Source organism: Coptis chinensis, chromosome 3 (assembly GCF_015680905.1).
Source record: "Coptis chinensis isolate HL-2020 chromosome 3, ASM1568090v1, whole genome shotgun sequence".
Lineage (NCBI taxonomy): Eukaryota > Viridiplantae > Streptophyta > Magnoliopsida > Ranunculales > Ranunculaceae > Coptis > Coptis chinensis.
The window spans coordinates 95,405,815-95,418,753 of record NC_141458.1 but is presented as its reverse complement, the minus strand read 5'-3'; the positions used below and the strand labels follow the sequence as shown (position 1 = coordinate 95,418,753).

General features: G+C 39.2%; 1 protein-coding gene and 1 pseudogene across 6 annotated transcripts in view; both read left to right on the top strand.

Annotated features, from left to right (window-relative positions):
* Positions 1-4,767: 4,767 nt before the first annotated feature.
* On the top strand, positions 4,768-7,694 carry LOC147511837 (uncharacterized; annotated as a pseudogene). Its single transcript, XR_015219525.1, has 3 exons — positions 4,768-5,058; positions 5,496-5,763; positions 6,549-7,694. The product of XR_015219525.1 is annotated as an uncharacterized LOC147511837 (transcript).
* An 830-nt stretch (positions 7,695-8,524) lies between these two features.
* Positions 8,525-12,939, top strand: part of LOC147511835 (disease resistance protein RGA2-like) — a 36,404-nt gene continuing 31,989 nt past the window's right edge. For 2 of the 5 annotated variants that reach the window (XM_086603466.1, XM_086603465.1), the window contains exon 1: positions 8,525-10,630. In XM_086603466.1, the coding sequence (XP_086459592.1) occupies positions 8,665-10,630 (1,966 nt within the window). In that variant the 5' untranslated portion in view covers positions 8,525-8,664. Of the gene's footprint in view, positions 11,649-12,939 lie in introns of all 5 variants that reach the window. The other 3 variants (XM_086603462.1, XM_086603463.1, XM_086603464.1) reach the window with 2 other exon arrangements.

Below are 12,939 nucleotides of genomic sequence, written 5' to 3'. Positions count from 1 at the left end.
TCCTCTGTACTTGACTGTTGCATTCATCCTTGTTTCCATACTTAAAATGGCTGATGCTCTTATTTCTATTGTATTGGAGCAATTAGCTGCATTTGTCCAGCAAGAGGCGAGACTCGTCCGTGGGTGTTCATAACGAGATTGGAAAGCTTGTTGCTACCCTTAAAATGCTGGAAGCTGTGCTTAATGAAGCTGCGGAGGAGAAGCAAGTTAAGGATAGAGCTGTGAAGATTTGGTTGGAAGAGCTTAAAGATGTTGTTTATGCTTGATATATATCAGTTAAGGAATTGTCTGAGGACTATTCAGGGGAGACCAGAAGCTTCTGAAAAATTTGAAGGCATTGGTAAGGAGATTGCAGAGAAATGTAGGGGTGTCCGTCTTGCTGCAAAAACCGTAGCAAGCCTTAAGAGACATAAAAGAACCAAAATGGATTGGAACAATGTGTTGGCAAGTGATATCTGGGAAATGCAACAGGTTGAAAAAGGTGTGTTACCTTCTCTTGTCATGAGTTATTACCCCTTGTCTCCACATTTAAAACAGTGCTTTATCTTTTGTGCGATATTTCCGAAAGACACAGAACTAAACAAGGATGACTTGGTCAAGTTGTGGATGGCACAAGGCTTTCTTGGCTCGAGTGGAAGCAGGGATCTAGAAAAAATTGGTGAACATTCTTTTGATGATCTTGCGATGCGTTCGTTTTTTCAAGAGCATGATTTTGCCCAATTTCTCACACAAAGTGAATGTCTTATTTTGGAGACAAGGACACTAGATATATTGCTTGCAAAATCAGTCATTTAGTTACAAGAAATTTGGAGAATCACTTTATATACCATGCAACTAGGCTGCGAACGTTGTGGAGGCTCGGTAACGATGGTCTGACTGCAGTCCCTAATGGCATATATTATTGCCTGACATGTATTAGGGCATTGGATCTGAGTGATAGTCATATTCAAGTACTTCCAAGTGAGGTGGAGGGACTATTACATCTTAGATACCTGGATTTGTCTCGCACATGTTTGTTCGAGTTGCCTGAAACCATAAGCCATCTATATAATTTGCACACCTTGAAACTTAACAAGTGCAGCGCTCTCCATAAACTACCTGACGGGGTTGGAAAGTTATTAAATTTGAGACACCTTGAAATCCAACAAACTGATTATATTTAAGTTACTTGCCACGGGGAATCGGGAGATTATATTTCCTTAGAACATTATGTAAGCTCATTGTAGGTGGCGAAACAAGGGAGTGCAGTCTGGGAGAACTAGAATTTCTCAATTTTCTCCAAGGAAACTTAGAAATAAGTGGATTGGAGCGTGTCAGGAATAAGGATGAGGCGGCTGAAGCTCTGCTAATGAGGAAGAAGAACCTTCGTGTATTAACACTTAAATTTGGAGGCCTAGGAGAAGGTGGTGCTGAAAAGACAAAAGGTGTTCTTGAAAACCTCAGCCGCATAAAAATTTGGAAGAACTGAAAATAGAGGGTTATCTGGGTCCACTGTTCCCTTGCTGGATTACGAGCAGGTCAATGTACTCAAGCTTGAACTGTATAACTGTAAACAATGTACACAAATGACTGCTCTGGGAAATTTGGCATCCCTTGAAAATCTACTAATAGATGGGATGAGTTCGGTGAAACACATTGGCATGAGTTTTATGGGTTTGGCACTGTTGGCAGCTGTGGTTCTGAGATTAGCATTCCCTAAGTTGAAAAAGCTTGAGTTTAAAAGTATGGAAAGGGGGAAGAGTGGGAACTCCCAATTTCAATGCACGCCAGTGCCTTATTTACGTGAGCTAGAATTATTTGATTGTCCAGTGTTGAGGGCTTTACCAGGTCTTGGAAGATTGGGATCTCTTCAGCATGTCGTCATAGACAACTTGTCTTCGGTGGTGCGAGTTGGTTTTGAGATTTTGGGGATTGATGACGATGATGATGACGATGATGGGTTTCGAAAAGGAAACTGTGGTGGAGAATCGATACAGAACGAGGGAATAATATTCCCAAATATAAGGGGATTAACAGCACTAGTAGAACTCCCAACTCTTGGAAATTTATGCATTTCTTTATGGCACCTGGTGAAAGGTCTAACTCTTGTACTTTGGGGAATTGCTGAAAAAGAAAAGAAGCATACTAGAGAGGAAACATGTAATTTTCCCGAAGTTGACTAAACTCAAGATTTGTGGCATGGAAGAGTGTGAAGAGTGGAGTTTACCTTTCCTGAAAGATAGCGTGATTATGCCATGTCTCCGTGAGTTGAAGCTTGAAACTTGCTCAAAGCTGAGGTCGTTACCAGAGCTTTCAAAATTCAAATTGTTTGGGTATGAACGTATCCAGAATATGTATCCAGAATCAAGTCTCTCAAAAAACGTAGTTCTTTGTTAAGTGGAGAGTCCTATTTATAGAAACAGAAAATAAGAGTCCTGACAGCACAAGGACTCTTACTAGATAGGACTGGTTAATCAACATGTGATGTGACTCAGTATCGGACCGGGCCGTCCCGATGTCTACTTCATACGTGAGCCGTCCAAGTAGCTAACTAAAACTGTGAGCCGTCCAGGTGGCTAAGTGGACATATGAGCCATCCAAGTGGCTAAGTGGACATGTGTGAGCCCAGGTAGCCGAGGATCGGTCACTTAGACTTACTATAAAGACTAAGTCCCTAATGAGTTCGTTAGCCAGGGTACGAATGTGGACGTACGTACACAAATCACTGGAATCCCTCTACTTGTCGAAGTTGAAATGTTGAATAGCATGGAAAAGTGGGGGGAGATGGCTCCAAGCAAGAAAGATAGTAAAGGAGGTGATATCAAGTTTCCATGTCTCCATGACGTTTATATTGATTCTTGCCCAATGCTAAATGTTGTACCTCATTACATGCTTTGTGACACACTGCGAGAACTGTACTTGAAAGACTGTTCAGAACTGATAGGGACACAAGTCACACAACCGTGCCTTCCTCCACTCCTGGAGAAGCTGAAATTAGCAGGTGTTTTCTCAAGGTCTCTTCCTGTCAATGAGGTATGCTCCCACAACAACAGGAGTTACTACCCAAGACTCAAGTCGTGTGCCATCTATGTAGAGAAAAAGGTCCTATACTCAACAATCTACAATTCACCGAATTCCACACTCCCCAAGGGCTTCAACCAGATTACTGCTATTCGGTGCTTGCATTTTGAAGGCTGTGAATCCCTTGACTTCGAGCTCAAGGATTTGAAACATCTAACCATGCTTCAAGAATTGTGTATCACCAATTGTCCAGTGCTGAAAGAGCGGTTAGGAATAATTTAACATAAACGGCGTAAATGAAATATTTGGAAATCGAGAGAGGATTGGAGCATCCTACCTCATGTTCCAAAAGTCATTGTTGATAAGGAGGAGATTACAAACAGCAAGTGACTTATTCACTATATCAAGAACTGGAGGAGCAGCGATGCACCTAACACCAAACAGGTAATAATCCATTTAACTTATTTTGTTTTCTTTTTTTATTCTTCTTCCCATCTCAATGTAGAATTACTACTTTCCTTTTGCTTAGGAACTAGCCCGGTACTAAGATTGTAACTCCTAAATTCCATATTTTCATATATCAAGATTATTGAAGTGTTAAGGTATATCTAGTAATTTCATACTGAATTTGACTTTTGGCATATGACAAGTGTTCCAGTGAATGACGGGCATAATAACTTGTCATCTGCTGATAGTGTGAAAAGACATATCCCCCATCTTTTTTCCAACCAAGCGATCATCATAGGATTGAGCCGATGCATTTATATACATATATGAGTTAAACAGTGATCAACCCTTCTTTAGTGATCGATCATCCAATGTCCAGGGACATTGATATTGATCTATTACCCAACAGTGATCGATCTTTCTAAACTTAACCTACTTATAAGTTATAACGGTCCCATTTTCTCTGTGAACAGATCACTCTTATTCATATATCTATCAGGAAATCCAGATACATGGAAATATGGAATTATGAATGTAACACTTGCAATACATTGTTCTTCTGAATAGATCCATTACTCCTTTACCAATTAAACACAGATGGGACTTCTCAACCTATATAAGTTGTTGAGATTAACCAATTGGTTTTGAGTTTGTTGCCCAAATCTAATATAGTATCAGAGAAAGCTATTTCTTTTGCCCTTTGGCGTCGTTTGTGCTCCACATCATCCATTAATCAAAGTCCACACGTTAGGCTTAGTCATGCCACACTTGAGGGGGTGTGTTGAGATTAACCAATTGGTTTTGAGTTCGATGCCCAAATTTAGTTTAATTATCTCAAGGTCTTCCGTGGAAAGCCTTTATTCCCACGTTTAAGTCCTTAATGGTTAATTTTCCAAGCCTTCAATGCTAGCCATCATTTGTAAGGTTCCTCTCATACTTATAGGATTCCAACGTAAGGTCACTCAGGTCATTTGGGAAAATACTTCTCTGGCCATGCAAGGCTAACAGATATAGTAGGCCCGTTTTGATCTCATCAGCTTGCACTTTGTCTTTGTAACTCTGGCTTGCCTGTCTTGATTCCACTTCTGTTAGTTGTAGCTCCATATCTTGAGTACATTGATTGTCATTAGAATTCATGTCAAACCACATGAGACAAGCTGGAGCTTAAACTCTAACAAAATCTTTGGTACATAAGTTTTGCTAGCTGCTGTTTCAGCCACAATGAGCTATAGTTTTAACTACGGCATTGGAATGCTCATAAGATCCGGAAAGGACGTGCACAATGACCTCCCGGTATACCCCCTAAGCAATTCTTCTGATATACTTGTTAATATAACAGGCATTTGGGGTATCGACATAATGTCTTTCCCACATATCATGACCAGAACTTTGTGTAAGATTCTTTAGAACTGTTGGACATGCCAAAGCTTTTTCCTCTGAGCTGGTATAATTTTCTTTTTCAGCACCCGGTGTGAAAAAGTCGATATTTCAGGCAGTTTTAAACAAGAATTTTTCTTCACAATCTAGTTCCTCCCCAAGTGTGGCCAGTAACGGCTCCCAAGCAAGTGAAGCAACCTCACTTTTGATGCGCCAACTCCAACTTCACTCAAGGTATGTCAAGGTATGATGAGCTAGATACCCTTTTCTTCATTTTGTTTCTTGGAAAGTCTACTTGTTCATAATAAGATAACCTCTCAAAACTTCCAATGTTTATCAACAAACCATTTGTCCAATTCTTCATATTGTATTTCTTGATTGGGTTTTTTGCACCTTGTGTTACATTTTTCTTGTAATTGTACTGAAAAATAAGTCTTATACTGATCTCTCAAAAGTCCAATGTTACAAGTGTAATAGGTTCGATCACTATGCTCACAATTGCCCTAAGAAATTGAATAAGAAACCCTTAGAGAAAAGGAAAGCCTACGTTTCTGTAACTTGGGATGATAGTGATAACTGAGGAATCTGACAAAGATAGTTTTGTAAGTAGTACGTTGAATCATTTTGAGTCAAGTGTTACTAATGGCCACCACAATCTCCTTCTTCCCCAGCAAAGTGCATCCTTGCAGACCATATAGAATTCGTTGGAGCTCCTGGTATAATACAGACATATTCCCCCTTCTCCAGTGTAGACTAGTAAAATTTCACCATCTGCATGGCTCCATCAGAGTTTTGATACTGAAGAGAATTAGAGATACAAATCGGTCTTGGCTGAATTTAAGCAGACCAAGAAAGACTTTGTGTTTTCTCAACAACAACTTCAAGCTTTCTCTAATGGCCACCAAGCACCCTCACCTACCAACTCCAACATCACTCAAGGTATGATGACCTATCCATTTCAGCTTTTCTTCATTTTGTTCATAATAAGATAAGCTCTCCAACTTTCACTAATTATCCACAAAGTTCAATGCCATCTCTTTCTCTACATTTTATTTTTGACTTTCGACTTGAGAACCATTTACATGTACTTTCGTTTATATGTAGTTTTACGCAATTCTTCTTATTGTATTATTAATTTTGTAAGGATTCCTTTTTTGATTGGGTTTTTTCTCCTTGTTACTTTTTGTTTGTAATTGTATGTTTATTTGGATGTATCTGCTTTATATCTTTATTCTAGAAGCCCCTTACTTTTGGGTGAGTTCTGATGGTTGGGGGAGATTCGTGTAGCTTAAAGGTTAGTGAATATGTGTCAAGGAGAAGTATTTTGCCTTGTTTTATTCTTGGATTGTTCTAGCACGAGGTTTTATTTTAACAGAAACAAGAGACGATCCATTACGTTTGTTTTAGTTACTAATTTAGGTATATGTTTCTAGCGCAATGATATGGCCACTTGTAGTTGTCAAATCTTTTTCTCAACAAAATTATTTCTGTAACATTGGCAATGTATATTGTTTTGTGGACCTCAATATAGGGCTTGTTTTCCCTGACTGGATTCTATTGGAAATGGTCCTTGAGGAGTCAAGAATGTACCTCGATAAGGCATTTTAAGTGATTTATGTGTGGCTTCTTATGTGTACTACACATTATCATTGAAAAAAATTCTTACATGTCTACTAGTTATCTATAACTCGTGGGTTCTGAAACTGTGATTTACGGTCTACCAGATTCTGACCTTGGTATGGTCCCTAGATTATATCAAAAGAATGACACTGTCAACAAAGGATTTTATGTGCATCACTCAAATTCAACTAGTTCACCACAAAACAGCAGCTCCAGCTTCCCAAAAAAGCTATGGAATTCTCATGGTCAGAACGTGCTCCACTGCTGCCTCAATGGTGACATCTTCATTAAGCCCATTCGTTCTTTGTGCCCCATCATCTCTGATAGTGAAGTGCCAGCTTACCCATTCTAATGCCCCACAAAAGTCAGAGGAGTGTTTTGCGCTACGTCGCGACAAGCTGATGACAAGCACCTTTAGCACCGCCTTGGGATTCTGGAAGGGAAATCGTCGTAATGAGCTTTGGCAGGAGAAAGTATTTGCACCACATGGTGATTCAATTGCTGTTGCAGCCAAGGCTGCTATGGATTGGGGAGTGCTCAATGAGACTGCAGCGATTGAGCGGTACAAAAGCATCACTGGTAGAGATGTGAGCTTCTTAGGGTTTGCCATCCATGCGGAAGAAAAGTTTCAGTGGCTTGGGGCCTCTCCAGATGGACTACTTGAGGGTTGCCCAGGAGGTGGGTATTAGAGGTAAAGTGTCCATATAACAAGGGAAAACCTGAACTTGGCCTACCCTGGGCAACAAAGCCTTTCTATTATATGCCTCAGGTACAGGGTCAGATGGAGATCTTGGATAGAGAATGGGTTGATCTATGTTGTTGGACTCCAAATGGGAGCAATATATTTCGTGTTAGTAGGGAACAGGAATATTGGGAACTGATGAATAAGATTTTGCACGAGTTTTGGTGGAACAATGTTCTTCCTGCAAGGGAACTGATGTCTTTGGGGAGGGAAGAAGATGCAAAGGCCTACATGCCAGCGCCCACACACAGGCAACCAGGGTTTATTATTGTGAAGAGTCTGAAGTTGGCAACAGAGGCAAAGTTGCTTTGCAAGGAAATCGCAGGTCATGTAGAGTTTTACGGGTATTGATTCAACAGAAGAAGGGTGTCACTTTTGTGTTACTTTGTTTCTTCTGGTTTTCAGATAGCGATGGCTGATTCTATGTATGTGTACACTAGCCTCAAGGACTCAACTGTATACTGTCATTTTGAATCCATAGTATAATATCATTCCATTCTTTTGTTCTCCTAGAAGTGTTGACTCATGGAAATTTTTTGTCGTGTTTAATATTTTTAGGTCCCATTTCATGTTTGGCATTGTCAGTTATAGCGTGTTAAAGTGTTGTTATTTCATCATTGTTGTTGTCAAAAGCTTTCTTGACTGATTCCTATTATAGTTAGCCAGTTTTATTAGAATTTGATTCTTATTTAGTGATATATGAAGTTTGTTCCAGTTAACTATTTTGAAGGATTCAGATTGGTCTGGACTCTAAAGCTGGAAATTTAGGGAATTGTGGTGGAAGATTGCCAAGCCTATTTTCTTCCCTAATAATTTCCCCCGTTCATCTATTTTTACCTTCAATCATGGTATCTTCTATGAAAATAACGTTGATTTTCCTCCAAGTCTTTCACGTTATCTTCTTTTGTGTGTTCCCTTTGAGAAGTGGGTCATTTCCCTCTTGGCATTCTCTCAGTAATGGACAATTTTAATAACTGTTCTTCAAAGTTTCGTGAGTAACAAAATCAAAACTATTCTTCAACAGTTCATGACAAAATCAAATTACCGGATTAGTGTCTTCTCTGAGTTCTAGGCATTAATTAAAATTTTTTTTTCCTTTCCTTTTTTAGTTGTCCACTTGTCCTAGTTTTTCCTTTGTTAACAACTGTTAACAACTGTTCTACTTTTCGTAGATGGTTTTTCCTTTGTTAACAACTGTTCTACTTTTCGTAGATGAATTATGCATTCATAATTTCACAACATACCCCACACGTTTTTGTTTTTCTTGTTCAAATTCAATCAATATACCCCACACGTTTTTGTTTTTCTTGTTCATTATTGTACCATCACTTTATATGAGACCAATAATACTAGATCAATTATTTCAAACTTCGCACAAAACTATAACAACCTTGCTCAAATTTAATTGTTCAGCTGAAAATCTTCTCTTTTCCTATTGTTGTCATCGTGTGTCCTCTCTTCTTTTCTATACATAAGAAATGGTTGATGCACTTGCTTATGTTGTGTTGGAACAATTAACTTCTATCATCCGAAGAGAAGTTAAGAAAGAAGTGAAACTAATGGTGGGTGTTCGTGAAGAAATTGGAAAGCTCAGTTCTACACTCACTATGCTCCAAGCTGTCCTTGATGATGCTGAGGAGAAGCAAGTTAAGGAGAAAGCAGTCAAGCTCTGGCTAGAGAAGCTCAAAGACGTAGTCTATGATGCCGACGATGTACTCGATGAATGGAACACTAGAACTATTATCTCACAAATTCATGGAGTTGATGATGATGATACTGTTAATGGTGGCATACGCAAGAAGGTACTTTCCTACTTGTTCTCTCCTTGCTTATGTTTTAAAGATGTTATGCGCCGTGATATTGGTCTTAAGATAAAAGAAGTGAGAGAGCGTCTGAATGTGATTGCCGAAGAGAAGAATCTGTACAACCTCATTGCAAGGCGAAGCCCTGACAGACCTCGACAACTAACTAGCTCCCTTATCGATGTATCAGAGGTATACGGTCGTGATCATGATAAAGCAGTTATAATGGAGATGTTGTTCGGGGACAATAGTCGCCACCATGTCATCTCCATTGTTGGAACCGGAGGATTTGGCAAGACGACACTTGCCAAACTAATTTTCAAGGAAGTGAAAGTGACGACAGCCTTTGATAAGACAATATGGGTGTGTGTTTCTGAGCCGTTCGATCGTGTAAGGGTTGCCAAGGAGATTATTGAACAAGCTGGAGAAAAAGTCCAGGATGTGATTGCGTGGGAAGTTCTTCACAATTTGTTGTGCGAGTCACTCAGAGGAAAGAAGTTCTTTTTGGTCCTAGACGATGTTTGGACAGATGATGCCAATGAATGGGACCCTTTCAAGCATGCATTGAATGGTGGTGCTTCTGGTAGTAGAGTTTTGATCACAACACGTAGTGAGAAACAAATGATAGGCTCTACACAAAACTATAAGTTGGGGGTATTGTCTAAGGATGATAGTTGGATGTTGTTTAAGCTTATTGCTTTTCAAGGACGAGAAGAAGATCTTAACAAATTTGAAGATATTGGTAAACAAATTGCTGAGAAATGTAAAGGTGTCCCTCTCTCTGTCAAGAGTATAGCAAGCCTAATGCGCCTTAAAAAAAGAAAGAAAGATTGGAATGATGTTCTAACAAGTGAAACCTGGAATATACAAATTGTTGAAAAAGAGATTTTACCTTCTCTCTTTTTGAGCTATTACCCTTTGCCCTCAAATTTGAAGCAATGTTTTATATATTGTGCGATCTTTCCTAAAGATACCGAAATAACAAAGGATTGGTTAGTGAAGTTATGGATGGCCCAAGGTTTTCTGGGGTCAGAAGAAGGAAGCAGAGATTTTGAAAAAATTGGAGAAGAATATTATGATGATCTAGCAATGCGTTCGTTCTTTCAAGATTTTGACAGAGATTCGGATGGCAACATCAGAAGTTGCAAGATGCATGATCTTGTTCATGATTTTGCACAATTTCTATCAAAGAGTGAATGTTGTATTCTGGAGACAAATGATACAAAATTTGATGAAAGCAAAGTTCGTCATTTAGCAACAGTAGATTTGGAGTATTCCTCAATTTACATGGCAAAGAAGTTGAGAACCTTTTTGACACCAACTATGCCAGCACGTACGGTTCCGATTGAGTTATATCGTCAATTGACATGTCTTAGGACATTGGATTTAGGTGGTTGTGAAGACATTATGGAACTACCAAATGAAGTCGAAGGTTTACTACATCTAAGATACCTTAATTTGTGGGGTACAAAAGTGTCAGAGTTGCCCGAGACTTTATGCAATTTGTATAATTTACAAACCTTGCAACTCATGAGGTGCACAAATCTCCATAAACTACCAGACGGCATTGGGAAGCTATCTAATTTGAGGTACCTTCAAATTAGAGAAACTGATGCTCTAGGTTACTTGCCACGCGGGATAGGTAGATTGGGCTTCCTCCGAACATTAAGTAAGTTCATTGTGGGTGGTGGGAGCAAGGGATGCAAAATGGGAGAACTAAAACATCTCAATTTTCTACGAGGAGATTTAGAAATTAAAGGATTGGAATGGGTAGGGGGTATGAATGAGGCGGCTGAAGCAGAATTGGGAAAGAAGAAGGATCTCCATGGATTAACTCTACAGTTTGGAGACACGGATGCTGAAAAGATGGAAGTTGTTCTCAAAAACCTTCAACCGCACAAAAATCTGGAAAAATTGGCAATAAAGGGGTATCCAAGCCTCCATTTCCCGGATTGGGTCACAACCGCGTCCAACATAGTCACTTTGAAGCTTTCCAATTGCAAAAACCTTAGGGTATTACCGGATCTTTCAAAACTCAAATCTCTGGAAACCTTGGTCTTGCGTCAGTTGTATGAAATGGAAGAGTGTGAGGAGATGGTTCCAAGTAATAACGAAGGAAAACAAGAAGCAAATATCCAATTGCCCCGTCTCCGTGAAGTTGTCATTCAATATTGCCCCAAGTTAAAAGTAGTACCGTACTACATTATGTTTTCTCCCACGTTGAAAGAAATGAGCATAGACAACTGTCCAGAACTTGGAGGGGTCCAGCCTCGGCTTCCTCCACTACATGGCGTCTTTTCAAAGTCAGTTCCATTAGTTGGCAAGAGCGACGAATCCAGTTACCCAAATCTCAAATCTGTTAGGATCGAGTATTCACCGCATTCGTCACTCCCCAAGGACTTCAACCAACTCACATCAATTCAAAGCTTGTTCCTTGACAATTGTGAAACCCTTGATTTCGAGCTTGAGGAGTTGAAACACCTCACCATGCTTCAGCATTTGTGGATCTACAATTGCCCTATTCTGAAAGAGCGCTTTGGAGAAGGAAAGGACTGGAGATCAACTCTTTCCCACGTCCCAAGGATCACCATTAATTACATGGAAATTACAAGAAGCCGCAACTGACGTACTCTTTTGCATGGGAGGAGGAACTCAAACAGGTAGTCATGTCTAAAACTCTAATTTTCCCTTTTTTTTTGTGCAAAACATTTCAGTTATGGATTTCATTTTTTGTTTTTCTTGAGACCCTTTTAATAAAACAGTTTTTAAGACTTACCCCCCTGTCAAGTTTGCTAAAATGACTTCCCCTCCCCTAGTTCTTCACTATTTAGACCCCCCCCCCCCCAAAACTCATAGCAGGACCGAGTCAACTAGTGTTGACCGTGATCTTGCTGTTTGGGTAATGTAAAATGTCCTAAGTACCTTTCCGGACCCAAAATTACCTAAATATCCCCTTGACTTCCCAAGACCAAAGGAGGAGTTAGTGACACGTGTCAAGATCTCATGGAAAAAATCAATGGCTACGATTTAATCAAAGAAAAAAAATTATTGTTTGTTGTGATCTCTTTTGTGCCATTCGAGATCAATCATATGGCTAATTCATCTTCTTCTCTATCTAGTCGAAAATTTTCATCTTTAAAACTTCTCATCTTGATTTCCCCATTCAACTTCATGTTCAAATTTGATATTTGTATTAACAACTTAATCAACAATGATCTAATCATTGACAATTAATGTTCTATTTAGTTTTTATAGGGTTTGATCCAACTTAACATTGTTACCATGTCTCGAATTGAAGATTAATTTCTTCTATCATTACCTACAAAACTTAGCTTTTACCCTTAGCCTAATGGGAAGTGGTGGTGTTGTTGGAAGCTCTTAATAATTAGTTATTGAAATGTGGAGTTGGGGGTATACTACTAAATTGTGCAAATATATACAATGAGGGGGTAATACTAATAAAGTTTTTCTGTGGTTTTTAGAAATCAATCGTTAGATTAAGTTCGTTAGATGGTGACATGTGTTTTGGTATTGTTAGATTCCTCAAATACAAAACAAATTCAGTGATCATCAAGGCAACCATATAAGAAACAACTACGACCATTCAACATTGTTGAATTTTGAAAATCACACAAAACTTCCCCATTGTATTTACAAACATTAATAGTACCCCACTACACATCTCAAGAAGTGGTGAAAACTAATAGTAAATTCAAGTAATTGTTCATGCCGTTGGATTAACTTGATAGGATGGGGACATGTGTCACTAACTCTCCTTTTGTTTAAGCCGTTAGATGGAGTTGATAGGATGAGAACACGTGTCACTAACTCCCCCTTTGTTTAAGCCGTTGGATTGAGTTGATAAGATGCGGACACGTGTCACTTACTTATTTTTGTTTTAAGCCGTTGGATTGAGTTGTTAGGATGGGGACATGTGTCACTAACTCCCCC